Here is a 15,326-nt window from a genome sequence, read left to right on the forward strand (position 1 = left end):
CTCTGGCTAGAACCTCCAACACAATGTTGAATAATAGTGGTGATAGTGGACATCCTTGTCTTGTTCCTGATCTTAGGGGGAAAGTTTTCAATTTTTCCCCATTGAGGATGATATTAGCTGTGGGTTTTTCATATATTCCCTCTATCATTTTAAGGAAGTTCCCTTGTATTCCTATCTTTTGAAGTGTTTTCAACAGGAAAGGATGTTGAATCTTGTCGAATGCCTTCTCTGCATCAATTGAGATGATCATGTGATTTTTCTGCTTTGATTTGTTGATATGGTGTATTACATTAATTGATTTTCTTATGTTGAACCATCCTTGCATACCTGGGATGAATCCTACTTGGTCATGATGTATAATTCTTTTAATGTGTTGTTGGATACGATTTGCTAGAATTTTATTGAGGATTTTTGCATCTGTATTCATTAGAGAGATTGGTCTGTAGTTTTCTTTTTTTGTAATATCTTTGCCTGGTTTTGGTATGAGGGTGATGTTGGCTTCATAGAATGAATTAGGTAGTTTTCCCTCCACTTCGGTTTTTTTGAAGAGTTTGGAGAGAATTGGTACTAATTCTTTCTGGAACGTTTGGTAGAATTCACATGTGAAGCCATCTGGTCCTGGACTTTTCTTTTTAGGAAGCTTTTGAATGACTAATTCAATTTCTTTACTTGTGATTGGTTTGTTGAAGTCATCTATGTCTTCTTGAGTCAAAGTTGGTTGTTCATGTCTTTCCAGGAACCCGTCCATTTCCTCTAAATTGTTGTATTTATTAGCGTAAAGTTGTTCATAGTATCCTGTTATTACCTCCTTTATTTCTGTGAGGTCAGTAGTTATGTCTCCTCTTCCATTTCTGATCTTATTTATTTGCATCCTCTCTCTTCTTCTTTTTGTCAATCTTGCTAAGGGCCCATCAATCTTATTGATTTTCTCATAGAACCAACTTCTGGCCTTATTGATTTTCTCTATTGTTTTCATGTTTTCAATTTCATTTATTTGTGCTCTAATCTTTGTTATTTCTTTCCTTTTGCTTGCTTTGGGGTTAGCTTGCTGTTCTTTCTCCAGTTCTTCCAAATGGATAGTTAATTCCTGAATTTTTGCCTTTTCTTCTTTTCTGATATAGGCATTTAGAGCAATAAATTTCCCTCTTAGCACTGCCTTTGCTGCGTCCCATAAGTTTTGATATGTTGTGTTTTCATTTTCATTCGCCTCGAGGTATTTGCTAATTTCCCTTGCAATTTCTTCTTTGACCCAGTCGTTGTTTAGGAGTGTGTTGTTGAGCCTCCACGTATTTGTGAATTTTCTGGCACTCTGCCTATTATTGATTTCCAACATCATTCCTTTATGGTCCGAGAAAGTGTTGTGTAAGATTTCAATCTTTTTAAATTTGTTAAGACTTGCTTTGTGACCCAGCATATGGTCTATCTTTGAGAATGATCCATGAGCACTTGAGAAAAAGGTGTATCCTGCTGTTGTGGGATGTAATGTCCTATAAATGTCTATTAAGTCTAGTTCATTTATAGTAATATTCAGATTCTCTATTTCTTTGTTGATCCTCTGTCTAGATGTTCTGTCCCTTGATGAGAGTGGTGAGTTGAAGTCTCCAACTATTATGGTATATGAGTCTATTTCCCTTTTCAATGTTTGCAGTATATTCCTCACGTATTTTGGGGCATTCTGATTCGGTGCGTAAATATTTATGATTGTTATGTCTTCTTGTTTAATTGTTCCTTTTATTAGTATATAGTGTCCTTCTTTGTCTCTTTTAACTGTTTTACATTTGAAGTCTAATTTGTTGGATATTAGTATAGCCACTCCTGCTCTTTTCTGGTTGTTATTTGCATGAAATATCTTTTCCCAACCTTTCACTTTCAACCTATGTTTATCTTTGGGTCTAAGATGTGTTTCCTGTAGACAGCATATAGAAGGATCCTGTTTTTTAATCCATTCTGCCAATCTATGTCTTTTGATTGGGGAATTCAGTCCATTGACATTTAGTGTTATTACTGTTTGGATAATATTTTCCTCTAACATTTTGCCTTTTGTATTATATATATCATATCTGATTTTCCTTCTTTCTACACTCTTTTCCATATCTCTCTCTTCTGTCTTTTTGTATCTGACTCTAGTGCTCCCTTTAGTATTTCTTGCAGAGCTGGTCTCTTGGTCACAAATTCTTTCAGTGACTTTTTGTCTGAGAATGTTTTAATTTCTCCCTCATTTTTGAAGGATAATTTTGCTGGATATAGGAGTCTTGGTTGGCAGTTTTTCTCTTTTAGTATTTTAAATATATCATCCCACTGTCTTCTAGCTTCCATGGTTTCTGCTGAGAAATCTACACAAAATCTTATTGGGTTTCCCTTGTATGTAATGGGTTGTTTTTCTCTTGCTGCTTTCAAGATCTTCTCTTTCTCTTTGACCTCTGACATTCTAACTAGTAAGTGTCTTGGAGAACGCCTATTTGGGTCTAATCTCTTTGGGGTGCGCTGCACTTCTTGGATCTGTAATTTTAGGTCTTTCATAAGAGTTGGAAAATTTTCAGTGATAATTTCTTCCATTAGTTTTTCTCCTCCTTTTCCCTTCTCTTCTCCTTCTGGGACACCCACAACACGTATATTTGTGCGGTTCATATTGTCCTTGAGTTCCCTGATACCCTGTTCAAATTTTTCCATTCTTTTCCCTATAGTTTCTGTTTCTTTTTGGAATTCAGATGTTCCATCCTCCAAATCACTAATTCTATCTTCTGTCTCTTTAAATCTATCATTGTAGCTATCCATTATTTTTTCTATGTTTGCTACTTTATCCTTCACTTCCATAAGTTCTGCGATTTGTTTTTTCAGTTTTTCTATTTCTTCTTTATGTTCAGCCCATGTCCTCTTCATGTTCTCCCTCAATTTATCGATTTCATTTTTGAAGAGGTTTTCCATTTCTGTTCATATATTCAGCATTAGTTGTCTCAGCTCTTGTGTCTCATTTGAGCTATTGGTTTGTTCCTTTGACTGAGCCATATTCTCAATCTTTTGAGCATGGACAGTTATCTTCTGCTGCTGGCGTCTGGGCATTTATTCAGATTTCTCTTGGTGTTGGACCCAGCAAGGTTGTAATATTTTTCTGTGAAATCTCTGGGTTCTGTTTTTCTTATCCTGCCCAGTAGGTGGCGCTCGTGGCACCCGTTTGTCTGCGGGTCCCACCAGTAAAAGGTGCTGTGGGACCTAAAACTTTGGAAAACTCTCGCCGTCCTGGGGGTTCGCTAGCCGAAACGGCTTGAGCCGGCCCGGGGTCCAAACGCAGGGGGGGTTGCTGGTCGCCGCAGCCAGGGAAAGAGCCCGTCCGAATTTCCTAGTCGGCCCTGGGCAACAAGCGTGGCGGGAGGGCGCCAGCGGCAGCGGCCCGCCCGAGAGAGTGCACGTTCCCCGGGAGTCACGGGTTTGGAAGGGGCCTCCCCCACCCGTCACCGTTCTCCGCGGCCTGGGGGTTTCCGATCCAATTCTCTCAGTTGGTCCGGGGGCTGCGCGTGGTGTGGGCGCCACCCGTCTTTGTTTCAGGGGTCGCCTCTCCAATTCTCCCAGCCGGCCCGGGAAGGGGGAAGGGAGTAACTCCGGCCGCTTGCCACCCCGCCCGGTAAGGCCCATGCGCCTCGGCGATCTCACCCGAGCTGCTTCTCTCAGCCAGCCAGCCGTTCCAGGATGGGGTACGCTGTCTTTTTTATCTCTGTTGTGGCTTTGGGCGCTTTCTGTATCGTTTCTACTCCCCTAGTAGGTGTCCTGGAGAAGAAACTAAGATCCGCGCGTCTTACTAAGCCGCCATCTTCCAGGAAGTCCTATTTTGATCTTTAAAGTTCACAAACTCTCTTTCTGAAAGTGATTTTTTCCTTTCAGATATTTAATGTTTAATTTCAGTACTCCTTTTAGGTTTTCATTAGTGTTTCCAATTTTCTTCTGAGATTCTCCATCTGCTTACTTATTTTATCCACCTTTTCCTTTATGTCATTAAACGTACTTAGGATGACTTCTATGTCTTTTTTGGTCCAGTTCCAGTATGTATGTTTTCTTATAGTCTGTTACTATTCATTGTCCCTTCTTTTTATTGTGGTGCACTTTTTATCCACTTCTTCATGTGTTTAGTAATTTTCCAATGTTTTCTGGTAATTCTGGATGGTGCATTTTGTAGGGAGTGTGGTTTATGTTGAATTATTTTAAAGTGTTGAATTCGGTTCTGGCAGGTAGTTAAATTTTTGGTAGATTCCTTTAATACTTTCTGGACTTGTTTCAGTATTTGTTATGACAGGTACACTTCAGCTTTTTCCTTAGTTCTTGGACAGTCCTCACTCTGGAGCTAGTCATACTCCTAGGGCATGGCATTCCTTGAGTTTCATCCTTATATGTGGGGTACTCAGTGTGGTCTCTCTACTCTGGCTAGACCAGACACTAATGACACCACCACCACTCCATGGCCTCTGTAGCAGATGTCTCTGAAAGAATTCTGATCAGTCTTGCCCTGTGCATTCTCAACCCAGTCTTTGGCAAAGTTTCATGTTTAAACTGCCCCCCCTGTATGTTTCTGAGTTTTGTGCAGCATTCTTATTTTAGGTACCTTGTCACACTAATTCCAATTACTTCAGCAGACCTGAATTCCAAACTCAGACTCCTCACATCTGAGACCAGCACCCTGAATTTGAGCTGTGGTCTGGAAAGTGACCCCTGGTGATAAAACAGGGGAAATGTGCATTGTGTTTAATATGTCCTTTTTTTTTTTTCAAGAATCACAAGTCTTCAAGTTTAAGGGCTGCCTACTCTGTTATGGATGGAAATACACTCTAGATAATTTATTTTATGCTGCTTTCTTTTCCAATGTATGTATGTATTTATTTATTTTTATTTAAGAAAACAAACAGTACACTTAGAACCACCAAAAATGGATATCTTAGTCAGCTTAATCATAGGCATATTTAAATAAAGTATCCACATAATCATTATAAAGCCTGTGTTGGCACAGTAAGTTTCACAAATCAATTTAAAATTAATGCAATAAGGGAAAAAATCCACAAATTCAGAGAGCAAAGTTCTTAAATTTTAAGTATTAAACATTAACTTAAATACCATTTGATCAGCTGTAAAAACTGTGAATGTTCTCAAAATATCAAGAAGAAAGTTCTTACAAATATCTACATTGCTATAGTAATGACATATGTTATTAAATATTTTCCTGATTTCAGGAAAATATGAAGATACAAATATCTTTACAGTTAATATATGGAAATTTAAACCACCTAAAATGCATATCTTGGTTAGCTTATCTGTAGGCATATTAAAAATATATATATCTAAGTAATCATCTAAAAGCCTGTTTGTACAATATGTCTCATAAACGAATTTAAAATTAAAGCAAGGAAGGAAAAAAATCTATAAATACAGATATCAGAGTTACTTGAATTCTAAATATTAAACAATTTTAAAAATATCATCTGTTAACCATCAAAACTGTGTGTGTTCTCAAAACATCAAGTAAAAAGTTATTACAAATATCAGCTTTGCTATAGTAGTAAGTAATATTACTAAATATTTTCAAGTTTTTTATTTCAGGACTTTATTTTATCTAATATTACTATAACTGCCTATAGTTTTTAAAAACCTTTTTTGTTGTAAAATATGACATACACACACAAAGGAAAGAAAGAAAAAAAGCAACAATTTTCAAAGCACACCCCAACAAGCAGCTACAGAACTATTCCCAGAGTCTGTCATGAGCCACCATTCTCAACCTCCCAGATTTTTCCTTCTAGCTGCTCCAAAACACTGGCAGCTTTATCAGAGTCATAATAATGGAATCATACAGTATCTGTCCTTTTGTGTCTGACTTATTTCTCTCTACATTATGTCCTCAAGGTTCATCCATATTGTCATATGTTTTGGGACATCATTTTGTCTAAATGCTGCACGATATTCCATTGTATGTATACAACACATTTTGTTTATCCACTTGTCTGTTGATAGGTACCTGGATTGTTTCCATCTCTTGACAATTGCGAATAGTGCCACTATGAACATTGGCGTGCAAATGTCTGTTCGCACCACTACCCTCAACTCTTCTGGGTATATACGGAGTACTGGTATAGCCGCATCATAGGACAACTCAATATTTAGTTTTCTGAGGAATCACCAAACTGATTTCCACAGTGGCTGAACCATTTTACATTCCTACCAATAGTGAATAAGTATTCCAGTTTCTCTGCATCCTCTCCAACATTTATAGTTTCCTGTGTGTTTCATAGCAACCACTCCTATAGGTGTGAGGTGATATCTCATTGTCATTTTCATTTGCATTTTCCTTATAGCCAATGACTAATAGCCAACAAGCAGCTCTTCATGGGCCTTTTAGCCATTGTATTTACTCTTCAGAAAACGGCCTATTCCTCTGCCCATTTTATGATTGGGTTGTTTGTTCTTTTGTTGTTGAGCTGTATAATTTCTTTATGTACACCGGATATCAAACCTCTATCTGATATGTGGTTTTCAAATATTTTCTCCTATTGAGTTGGCTGCCTCTTCATCTTTTTAGCAAAGTCCTTTGAGACACAGAAGCTCTTGATCTTAAGGAGTTCCCATTTGTCTATTTTTTCTTTCATAGCTTGTGCTCTAGGTGTAAGGTTTAAGAAACTACCTTCTATTACTCCCAGACTTTTCCTTCTAGCCGCTCCAAAACAGCTAGAAGATCAGGAAGATGTTGCCCTACATTGTTTTTCAAGAATTTTTATGGTACTGCCTCTTACATTTAGGTCTTTGATCTTTTTTTTTTATAATTTTTTGTTAATTAAAAAAAAATTACAAGAAACACAAACATTCCCAACACATACACTCGGCAATTCACAATGTCATCACACAGTTGCATATTCATCATCATGATCGTTTCCCAGAACATTAGCATCAATTCAGAAAAAGAAATAAAAACACAACAGAAAAATAAAACAAACAGAAAAAAAAATTTTACATACCATACCCCTTACCCGTCCCTTTCATTGATCACTAGCATTTCAAACTAAATTTATTTTAACAGTTGTTCCCCCTATTATTCATTTTTATTCCATATGTTCTACTCATCTGTTGACAAGGTAGATAAAAGGAGTGTCAGACACAAGGTTTTCACAATCACACAGTCACATTGTGAAAGCTATATCATTATACAATCATCATCAAGAAACATGGCTACTGGAACACAGCTCTACATTTTCAGGCAGTTCCCTCCAGCCTCTCCATTACATCTTGACTAACAAGGTAATATCTGTTTAATGCATAAGAATAACCTCCAGGATACCCTCTCGACTCTGTTTGGAGTCTCTCAGCCATTGACACTTTGTCTCATTTCACTCTTCCCCCTTTTGGTCAAGAAGGTTTTCTCAATCCCTTGATGCTGGATCTCAGCTCATTCTAGAGTTTTTCTCAATCTCTTGCTGCTGAATCTCAGCTCATTCTGGGATTTCTGTCCCACATTGCCAGGAAGGTCCACACCCCTGGGAGTCATGTCCCTCGTAGACTGGGGGAGGGTGGTGAGTTTGCTTGCTGTGTTGGCTGCAGAGAGAGACCACATCTGAGCAACAAAAGAGATTCTCTTGGGGGTGACTCTTAGGCCTAATTTTAAGTGGGCTTGACCTACCCTTTGTGGGGTTAAGTTTCATATGAACAAACCTCAAGACTGGGGGCTCAGCTTATAGCTTTGGTTGCCCACACTGCTTGTGAGAACATCAAGAATTCAACTTGGGGAAGTTGAGTTTTCCCCCGTTCTCACCATTCCCTGAAGGGGACTTTGCAAATACTTTTCCACTTACTGATCAAATCACTCTGGGATTCATCAGGGTATCACCTGGACAAACCAACAAAATCTCATGTCCTATACAAATTTCCATGTACTTAAGGTGTTCAATCAACTATCTACATAAGTTATATTAGGAGACGCACTCTCAAAGTATAAATTTGTACCAAATAAGCATTTTTTGCTTTAGTCTCACACATAAGTTGAAATTTTAGAATGTTAATTACCGTCTATTTTCAGCACACTGCAGTAATGACATTCTTTTGTTCTTCCTCATGCAAAAACATTTTAAAAACTTGTACATTTAGTCACTATCATTATACACTCTAGGAATTCCTAGATTATACCATCTCAATCTTTATCACCTGTCTTTCTTTGTGATTTCATTTATGCCCCAGCCCTCCTCCCTCTATCATTCTCATATGCAGCTTCATTCAGTGTTTTAACATAATTGTATTACAGTTAGGTAATATTGTGCTGTCCATTTCTGAGTTTTTATATTCAGTCCTGTTGCACAATCTGTATCCCTTCAGCTCCAGTTACCCAATATCTTACCCTATTTCTATCTCCTGATGGTCTGTTACCAACGAAATATTCCAAGTTTATTCACTAATGTCAGTTCATAGGTCTTTGATCTATTTTGAATTAATTTTTGTAAGGTGTTAGGTAGGGGTCCTCTTTCATCCTTTTGACTATTGAAATCCAGTTCTCCCATGCCCACTTATTGAAATGACTATTCTATCCCATTTCAGTGAATTTAGGGGACTTATCGAAGATCAGATGTCCATAAATTTGATGGTCAATCTCTGCACTCTTGATTCTATTCCACTGGTCAGTCCTTCTATCTTTGTGCCAGTCCTATGCTGTTTTGACCACTGTGACTTTATAGAAAGCTTTACAGTCAGGAAGTGACAGACCTCCCAGTTCACTCTTCTTTTTAGGATATCTTTTGTATTTGATACCCAAGCTCAACTCCCAGCACCTCGGGACTTTGCAGACCTGGATAATTTCTCACTGTCTCTTATTTTGTTTCCTGGAGCAGGAGTGAACTCACTCCACTCCGGTCCACCATCTTCCCAGAAGTCTAATATATGCATTTAAATCTTTACATTTCTATTTATGAACAACATTACCTGAACCCCACAAATCCAATGTGTCTTATCATTTATTATGTATATTTTGTGTTTATGTATATATTGTATATGTATACATATACATATGCATACATGCATATATGTATATGTATATATTGTGATTTCTTTTTGATAAATTCATTATATAGAAGTTTATTATTTAATTGGAGTTTTCTTAATTTTTTACTGTGGTATAACATAAATACTTTCTTAAGCGCACTCATTTTTGAGGGCCATTCTATTTGTATTTCTTCATCTGCATGCACTAATGAAATGAGGTTAAAATATAGACCATTTCCAGCACCACAGAAAGCTTTCTTCTTCCTCTTCATGTCAAATCCTCCCAGAGTAAATGCTCATTTGATCTCTGTCATCACTGATTCGTTTGTATGCTTTTGAATGTCAATTAATTGGAACTATACAGCATATAACCTTTTATATATGAGAGTTATCCTTCAACATCATGCAAGTGATTCACCTGTATTGTTGTATACATCAGTAGTTCATTATTTTCTGTAGTATTCTACAGTAATCCACAGAATGAACATATGGTAACCTAGTTTACCATTTTCTGGTTGTTGGATAGTTGGATGGTCTCTGTTTTTGTCTAGTAAGAATAAAATTTCAAAGGACATTCTCATACAGGTTATCTATTGAGCACAAACATTTGATTTTGCTATATAAATAACAAGGAGTAGAAATGCTGCTTCATGGGTCATACACTGCTTAGCTTTAGTTGTTCTCCCCACATTCTAAGACATTATAAGTTCATAGTTTTTTGAGAAAATAAGGTAATGATACATAGATACAAATAATGCTATGGGATAGGGATCCAAGTAACAACTTATACATATACGAAAGTCAGATAAATGATGCAATTTGCACTGCTATGGTAGTGCAGAAAAGATGAACTTTTAAAATAAATTTTTAAACCTCCCTATTAGTATGAAAAATGATTTAAATCAATTCCTTTCTCATATTACATTAAAACAGTCAATTCCATATATTTCAAAGAGTTACAAGTACTGAAGGCAAATTTCTAATTTTTACATAAAAGCAAGGATCTTATTTTTATGTAGCTGGGAAGTATTTCTTTTTCTCCTTAAAATTTAGTTTTAATTGGCTTAAATCACCATGCAAAATCACATGATTTTAGTAGCCGATGCCAATTCAATAGTTTATTGTGGGATGAAAATTACCAAGTGCAATTATAACGAGGTCCTGCTAAATTGTTATCAAAGCATTTCTTATTGATATTCAATTATTATAACTCCTGTTGGTCCCTAGCTCAGCTTTTTACCACATGGAATTAATTAGGACCGGGGCATGAGTTTCATTCTAGGGACTCAATTGGCTTCTATTTTCCAGGGTCACAAACTTTCCCTTGACTCTGTGCAATGTTTTGCCATGTGAGCTGCTAGTTGTAAAGTATTGGTATTTGTGTGTGTTGAATTAGTTTGAATGCAAAGGACATTTAATTTGACACAGACCTGCAGTACCACATCAGCCAACTGAATTCTGCTCTGTAGCTGTTTATGCAAATACAATAAATGATATCACAGTATATCCTTAGCCTCTGCCACTTTTGTTATTTCATATCTTTTCCTTATTGTCTATAAAATGGAATGACTGCCATTTATTTCTCAAAGTAGTACTTTTAAATCAAGAACTAATGAGCATACAAATACTGAAAGATGCATCAATAATTTTACATATAATAAAAATAAGACACTGATAGATTATTTTTAAAAAAGTAACAAGCTTCAAATGATGCAAGACATTTGCAGTATGCACAATTAAAAAAGTATTCATTTCCAATCTTAAAGAGTGTCTGCAAGATGGTAAACAAAAGAGAAACAATCTAATATAAAAGGAGGAAAAAAAATCCATGTATTTCATATAGAGGAATCTGGTAGCAATAAGGGTATTGATGGCTCTTGTAAATGGGCTAGGTGGGTCTCTTAGTTGGAAGATGTCCTTTACTAAGCAATGATTAGTAAGGTTCAGTTGTCTCTAGCAAGGGTAATGTGCTTTCAGCCAAGAGTGAAAAAGAACCACATGCATCTTTGAAATCCTGATCAGGAAATAACACACATTGTTTCCACTGGGGAGAGTGTATTACCTAGAGTATTAGGAATTGTTAACTACCTCCCAGTGACAATGAAACAATTGGAAAGGAAATTGTGATGTTTTGGTAGAAAACCATCTCTCCCACAAATACCCAATAAATATAGACCAACATGCTCTATCTTAAAAACTATGGTTAAGCAACTAAGATATCCATTTTCAGTGGTTTTAAGTGTATCGTTTGTTTTCTTACATAAAATAATAATAAGGGAAATAGAAAGTAAACCCCAATGAGATATAATTTTGTATTTCTCTGCGAAAAATTTACCAAATGTTGGTAAAAAGGTAAAATAATAGGGCTGATGATTGGGGTTTTAAATTAGTATACCCATTTTAGAAGACAGTTTACCAGGCAGAGCTATGCAGAGCATGGCTTACAACCCAGTAATTGTTCTTTGGGCATACAATTTACAGACTCTCTTGCATACACGCATTGGCTGCATATAAGACTGTTCATAACAGCACTCCTCATAATCACAAAATGCTGAAAAGAAATAAAATATCACTAGAATGTTCTACAAAATAGAACACATAAATAAGTTATATAGTCAGAGTGGAATATTATACAGCATGAATGAATTTTACAAAGATGATATTAGATGACAAAAGCAAAAAATGCATTATTATTCCATTTACATGCACTGCTAACATAAAATTGAAGGATCAGTGTAGGAGGGTTAAAACTACAAATAAAGGAAATGAAATACTGAAAATATTCAAGATACTGGATACCTTCAAGAGAGGAAGAAGAGACCATTGAAGAAGAGACACAAGGGGTTTCAACAATGCTGTTAGTTTTCTATGTCATATATACAAATATACATATCATATATACAACACTCATATATATTTAAACTGTATATATATATGCTCCTTTGTTTGTATGCTATTTTAATATTTTTAAAGTTTAAAATAAAAAATAAAATTTCCAGTAAGGGAATTAAAAGATTGCTCAAGGGTGCATGTGTAGTTGATGGGTTAGAATGCCCACCTTTCATGAGGGAGACCCAGGTTCGATTCCCAGACTATGAAACCCCCCCAAAAATAGATTGCTCAAGTCTGAAAAACATTCAAGGGATTTAAAAGACACAGACTTGGACCTCACACATTCAGTGCTTTGAGAACCACCTCCACTCAATATCTCTGGTTTGGTGGCACCAGACTAGCTGCTAAACCTCTCTTATTTGTAATTTCTTCTTTATGTTTGTTAAAAGGAAATGGAATAATGGCTATGAAAATACCTGTCAAAGTAACTGTAATATAGTTATGAAGTTGGTTACTTTTGCCTTGAGTAGCAGCAATTATTTTCTCATGGACTAAAAACAAAGCTTGAACATTTTCTATGAAAGTCATATTTATGCACTTGGGAAAGGAAGTACTTTTTCCCTTTTAAAATTCAGATACATTTTGATTAAAGTACAATGAAGTCCTCCCTTAAATTCAATTCGGGTTGCCTGGATTTCCTGACACCCAGCCTAAGCACCCTCAATCCTATACCCTGAAAGGCTGAACCTCCTTATCAGCACAGAGTCACCCATAATAACATCACTACCTAAGGAATCGCTTTACAGTCTCTATTCTCACTGCCGTGCCTTACTTCCAGCTGGCCATCCTAGGACACAGAGGGGTCCAATCAAGTTTGAGTTCACAACATGAGCCTGGAATATTTTTCCGTCTTTTTGTAGAGAACTACCTCATTTCAATTTTTGGCAAGGCTTCACTCAGTTAAAAAAAAAAACTATAAAAAACAGTAATGCACATGTCACCATCATTTTATTCTCACAACTAAAAACCAAAATTTGGGTGATGGATAAGAAATTTGAAACAAAAGTAAAACCAGATTACTAATTAATGTCATTCAAAAAATAAATTTGAAAAGTATTACAGAATTAAATACAAAAATAAAATCATGAAACTACTGTTTCTTAAGAAAAGAAAGGTTCTGTTAAATAAAGGCTGTAAACTATAAAAACAAAAATGATAAAAACTGTGACTACAAAAAATGTTACATTTGTATTACAAGAAATACCATATACAAAGAGAAAAGTTCTAGAAAATGTCATTGGGCAGGTATAAGTTTTAATACTCCAAAATAAACAGAAAAACCACACAGAACAGAAAACTAAGTTCAAGATGAAACAGACCAGCTGTAGAAAGAGGGCCAATCAAGATTCAATAAGAAACAGTTATTCCGAGAGGAAAAGATGCTCATGCTGCATGTGCAGGCAGAGTAGGTCTTGTATCCAAGTGATAAGGAAAAATGCCCATCATGTTTACTATTCAGTAAAGGAACATGCTCCTTTACTGAATATATTTCCCAGAGCACCTTTCATATCCCGATTCCTCAGACTATAGATAAAAGGATTTAGCATGGGCGTGACCAGAGTGTACAATACGGCCACAATGACATCCTTGTCATTGGAGTTACTGGATGAGGGGAAAAAATATAGTCCAATTATTGCTCCATAGTACAGAGACACCACAGAGAGGTGGGAGCCACAGGTGGAGAAAGCTTTGCATATCCCCTTGGCCGAGGGAACCCTCAGGATGGTGGCCCCAATGTGGCCATAGGAGACAAGGATGCAAATGAATGGGAGAGTAATGACTACCACCCCTACAGTGAGGATAACCAGATCATTGACTGTAGTGTCAGAGCTGGACAGCTTAAGTAGGGCAGAGAGGTCACAGAAGAAGTGGAGTATGGTGTTGTCTCCACAGAAAGAGAGATGGGTCAGGAGGAGGGTGTGCACCAGGGCACTGGCACAGGACAGGGCCCAAGACACAATTACCAGCAAGAAACATAGGCTCTGACTCATGATGGTGGTGTAGTGAAGGGGGTGACAGATGGCCACGTACCTGTCATAGGCCATCGAGGTGAGGAGAAAGCTGTCAAGATCACCATAAAATAAGAAAAAGTACACCTGAGAAATGCACCCAGCATAGGAAATGGATTGACTCTGTGTCAGCATGTTCATCAGCATTTTTGGAGCTATGACTGATGAAAAGGAGACATCAGTGAGGGCCAAGTGGCTGAGGAAGAAGTACATGGGGGTGTGGAGGCGAGAGTCCAGCCTGATGAGCAGGACGATGAGTAGGTTCCCCAGCACCGTGGTCAGGTACATGCCCAGGAAGAGGCAGAAGAACCCGCGCTGCTGCTCTGGTTGGATGGGGAGCCCCAGGAGGAGGAATTCAGAAACGCTGCTCTGGTTTTCCCACCTCATGCTGCTCTTTGTTGCTGGAAAGGGAACGAGAGATGGAGATATGAAAGATGAGAAATCATCACAACCATCACATAACGAGAACGTTATTTTGAACTCATCGCTATGGTGAATTTTAACCTGAGATATCTCATACAATCTGCCCTCAGGTTTTATGCATCTACCTGGAAGCCAAAGCAACCTCTTTTGGAGAAGCAATGAACATCAGAATTATTTATTAGATCATACCAGGTTCAAACTTGAGGATTCCAGGAGTTCATGACAGAAATCTTAGATTAAGAAATCAGGTCCAGGATTATATCAATTACTAGTTTCTAGAAGGACTACTAGAGACCCTGTGGTTAGTCTCTTGCTCTCTCTTAACCTTCCTTATTCCTCTCACACACTCTTTGGTTAATGCTTTATTTCCTGGATTGGATCAAGATAAAATAATCCAGTGCTTGCTCTGATTCTTCCAGAAATCAGGATTTGGAGACTTGGTAGAAACATATGAAATCAGTCAAGGCAAGAACACTAATGAAATCTATGCATATAAAAGTTCTAGCACCATACTTTGTAATAAAGCTTTCTGCTCTTTTATCAAAACTCCTTCCCCATCACTGAGGTTTTCAGTCTATCATTCCTCTTTCTAAATGGATGTTCAGAGAATCAGGAAAACAAAGACGCGTTGGTCTTCTGAGTTCCCACTTTACTTATTCCCTCAATTCAAAGCAGGTCACTCTTAATCAAATCCCCAGAACACCTGGATTTAATGCCAGTGACTCATACTGGATATTTTTCTTGTTCTATTTCTAACACTCCTTATAGTCTGCTAATTCTGTCATTCCTCTCTCTTTTTTCCTTCAGTCAGTAAGTCTTAGTCTTACTCTTATAAACATTCAAAAACAATAAGGAAAAATATGATGGTTCAACCTATTAAAGTTATAACTCATGTAATAATTAAAGACTACCAATCACAGTCTTTCTTTCTTTCTTTTTTTTTTTTTTTTTAACATGGGCAGGTACTGGGAATTGAACCCGGCTCTCAGGCCTGGCAGGTGAGAA

At 37.1% G+C, this 15,326-nt stretch overlaps 1 protein-coding gene across 1 annotated transcript; it reads right to left on the reverse strand.

The window, feature by feature from the left end:
• Window positions 1-13,340: 13,340 nt before the first annotated feature.
• LOC143659619 (olfactory receptor 1J21-like) lies at window positions 13,341-14,285 on the reverse strand. The gene has a single exon (XM_077132783.1). It carries the CDS (start codon window positions 14,283-14,285, stop codon window positions 13,341-13,343), a length of 945 nt encoding a protein of 314 aa, XP_076988898.1.
• Between the last annotated feature and the right edge of the window lie 1,041 nt (window positions 14,286-15,326).

This window comes from Tamandua tetradactyla, chromosome 2 (genome assembly GCF_023851605.1).
Source record: "Tamandua tetradactyla isolate mTamTet1 chromosome 2, mTamTet1.pri, whole genome shotgun sequence".
In the NCBI taxonomy this organism is placed as follows: Eukaryota; Metazoa; Chordata; class Mammalia; order Pilosa; family Myrmecophagidae; genus Tamandua; species Tamandua tetradactyla.

Coding starts and splice junctions, on each gene's coding strand:
- LOC143659619 (XM_077132783.1), bottom strand. CDS start 14,285: ATGAGGTGGGAAAACCAGAGCAGCGTTTCTGAATTCCTCCTCCTGGGG.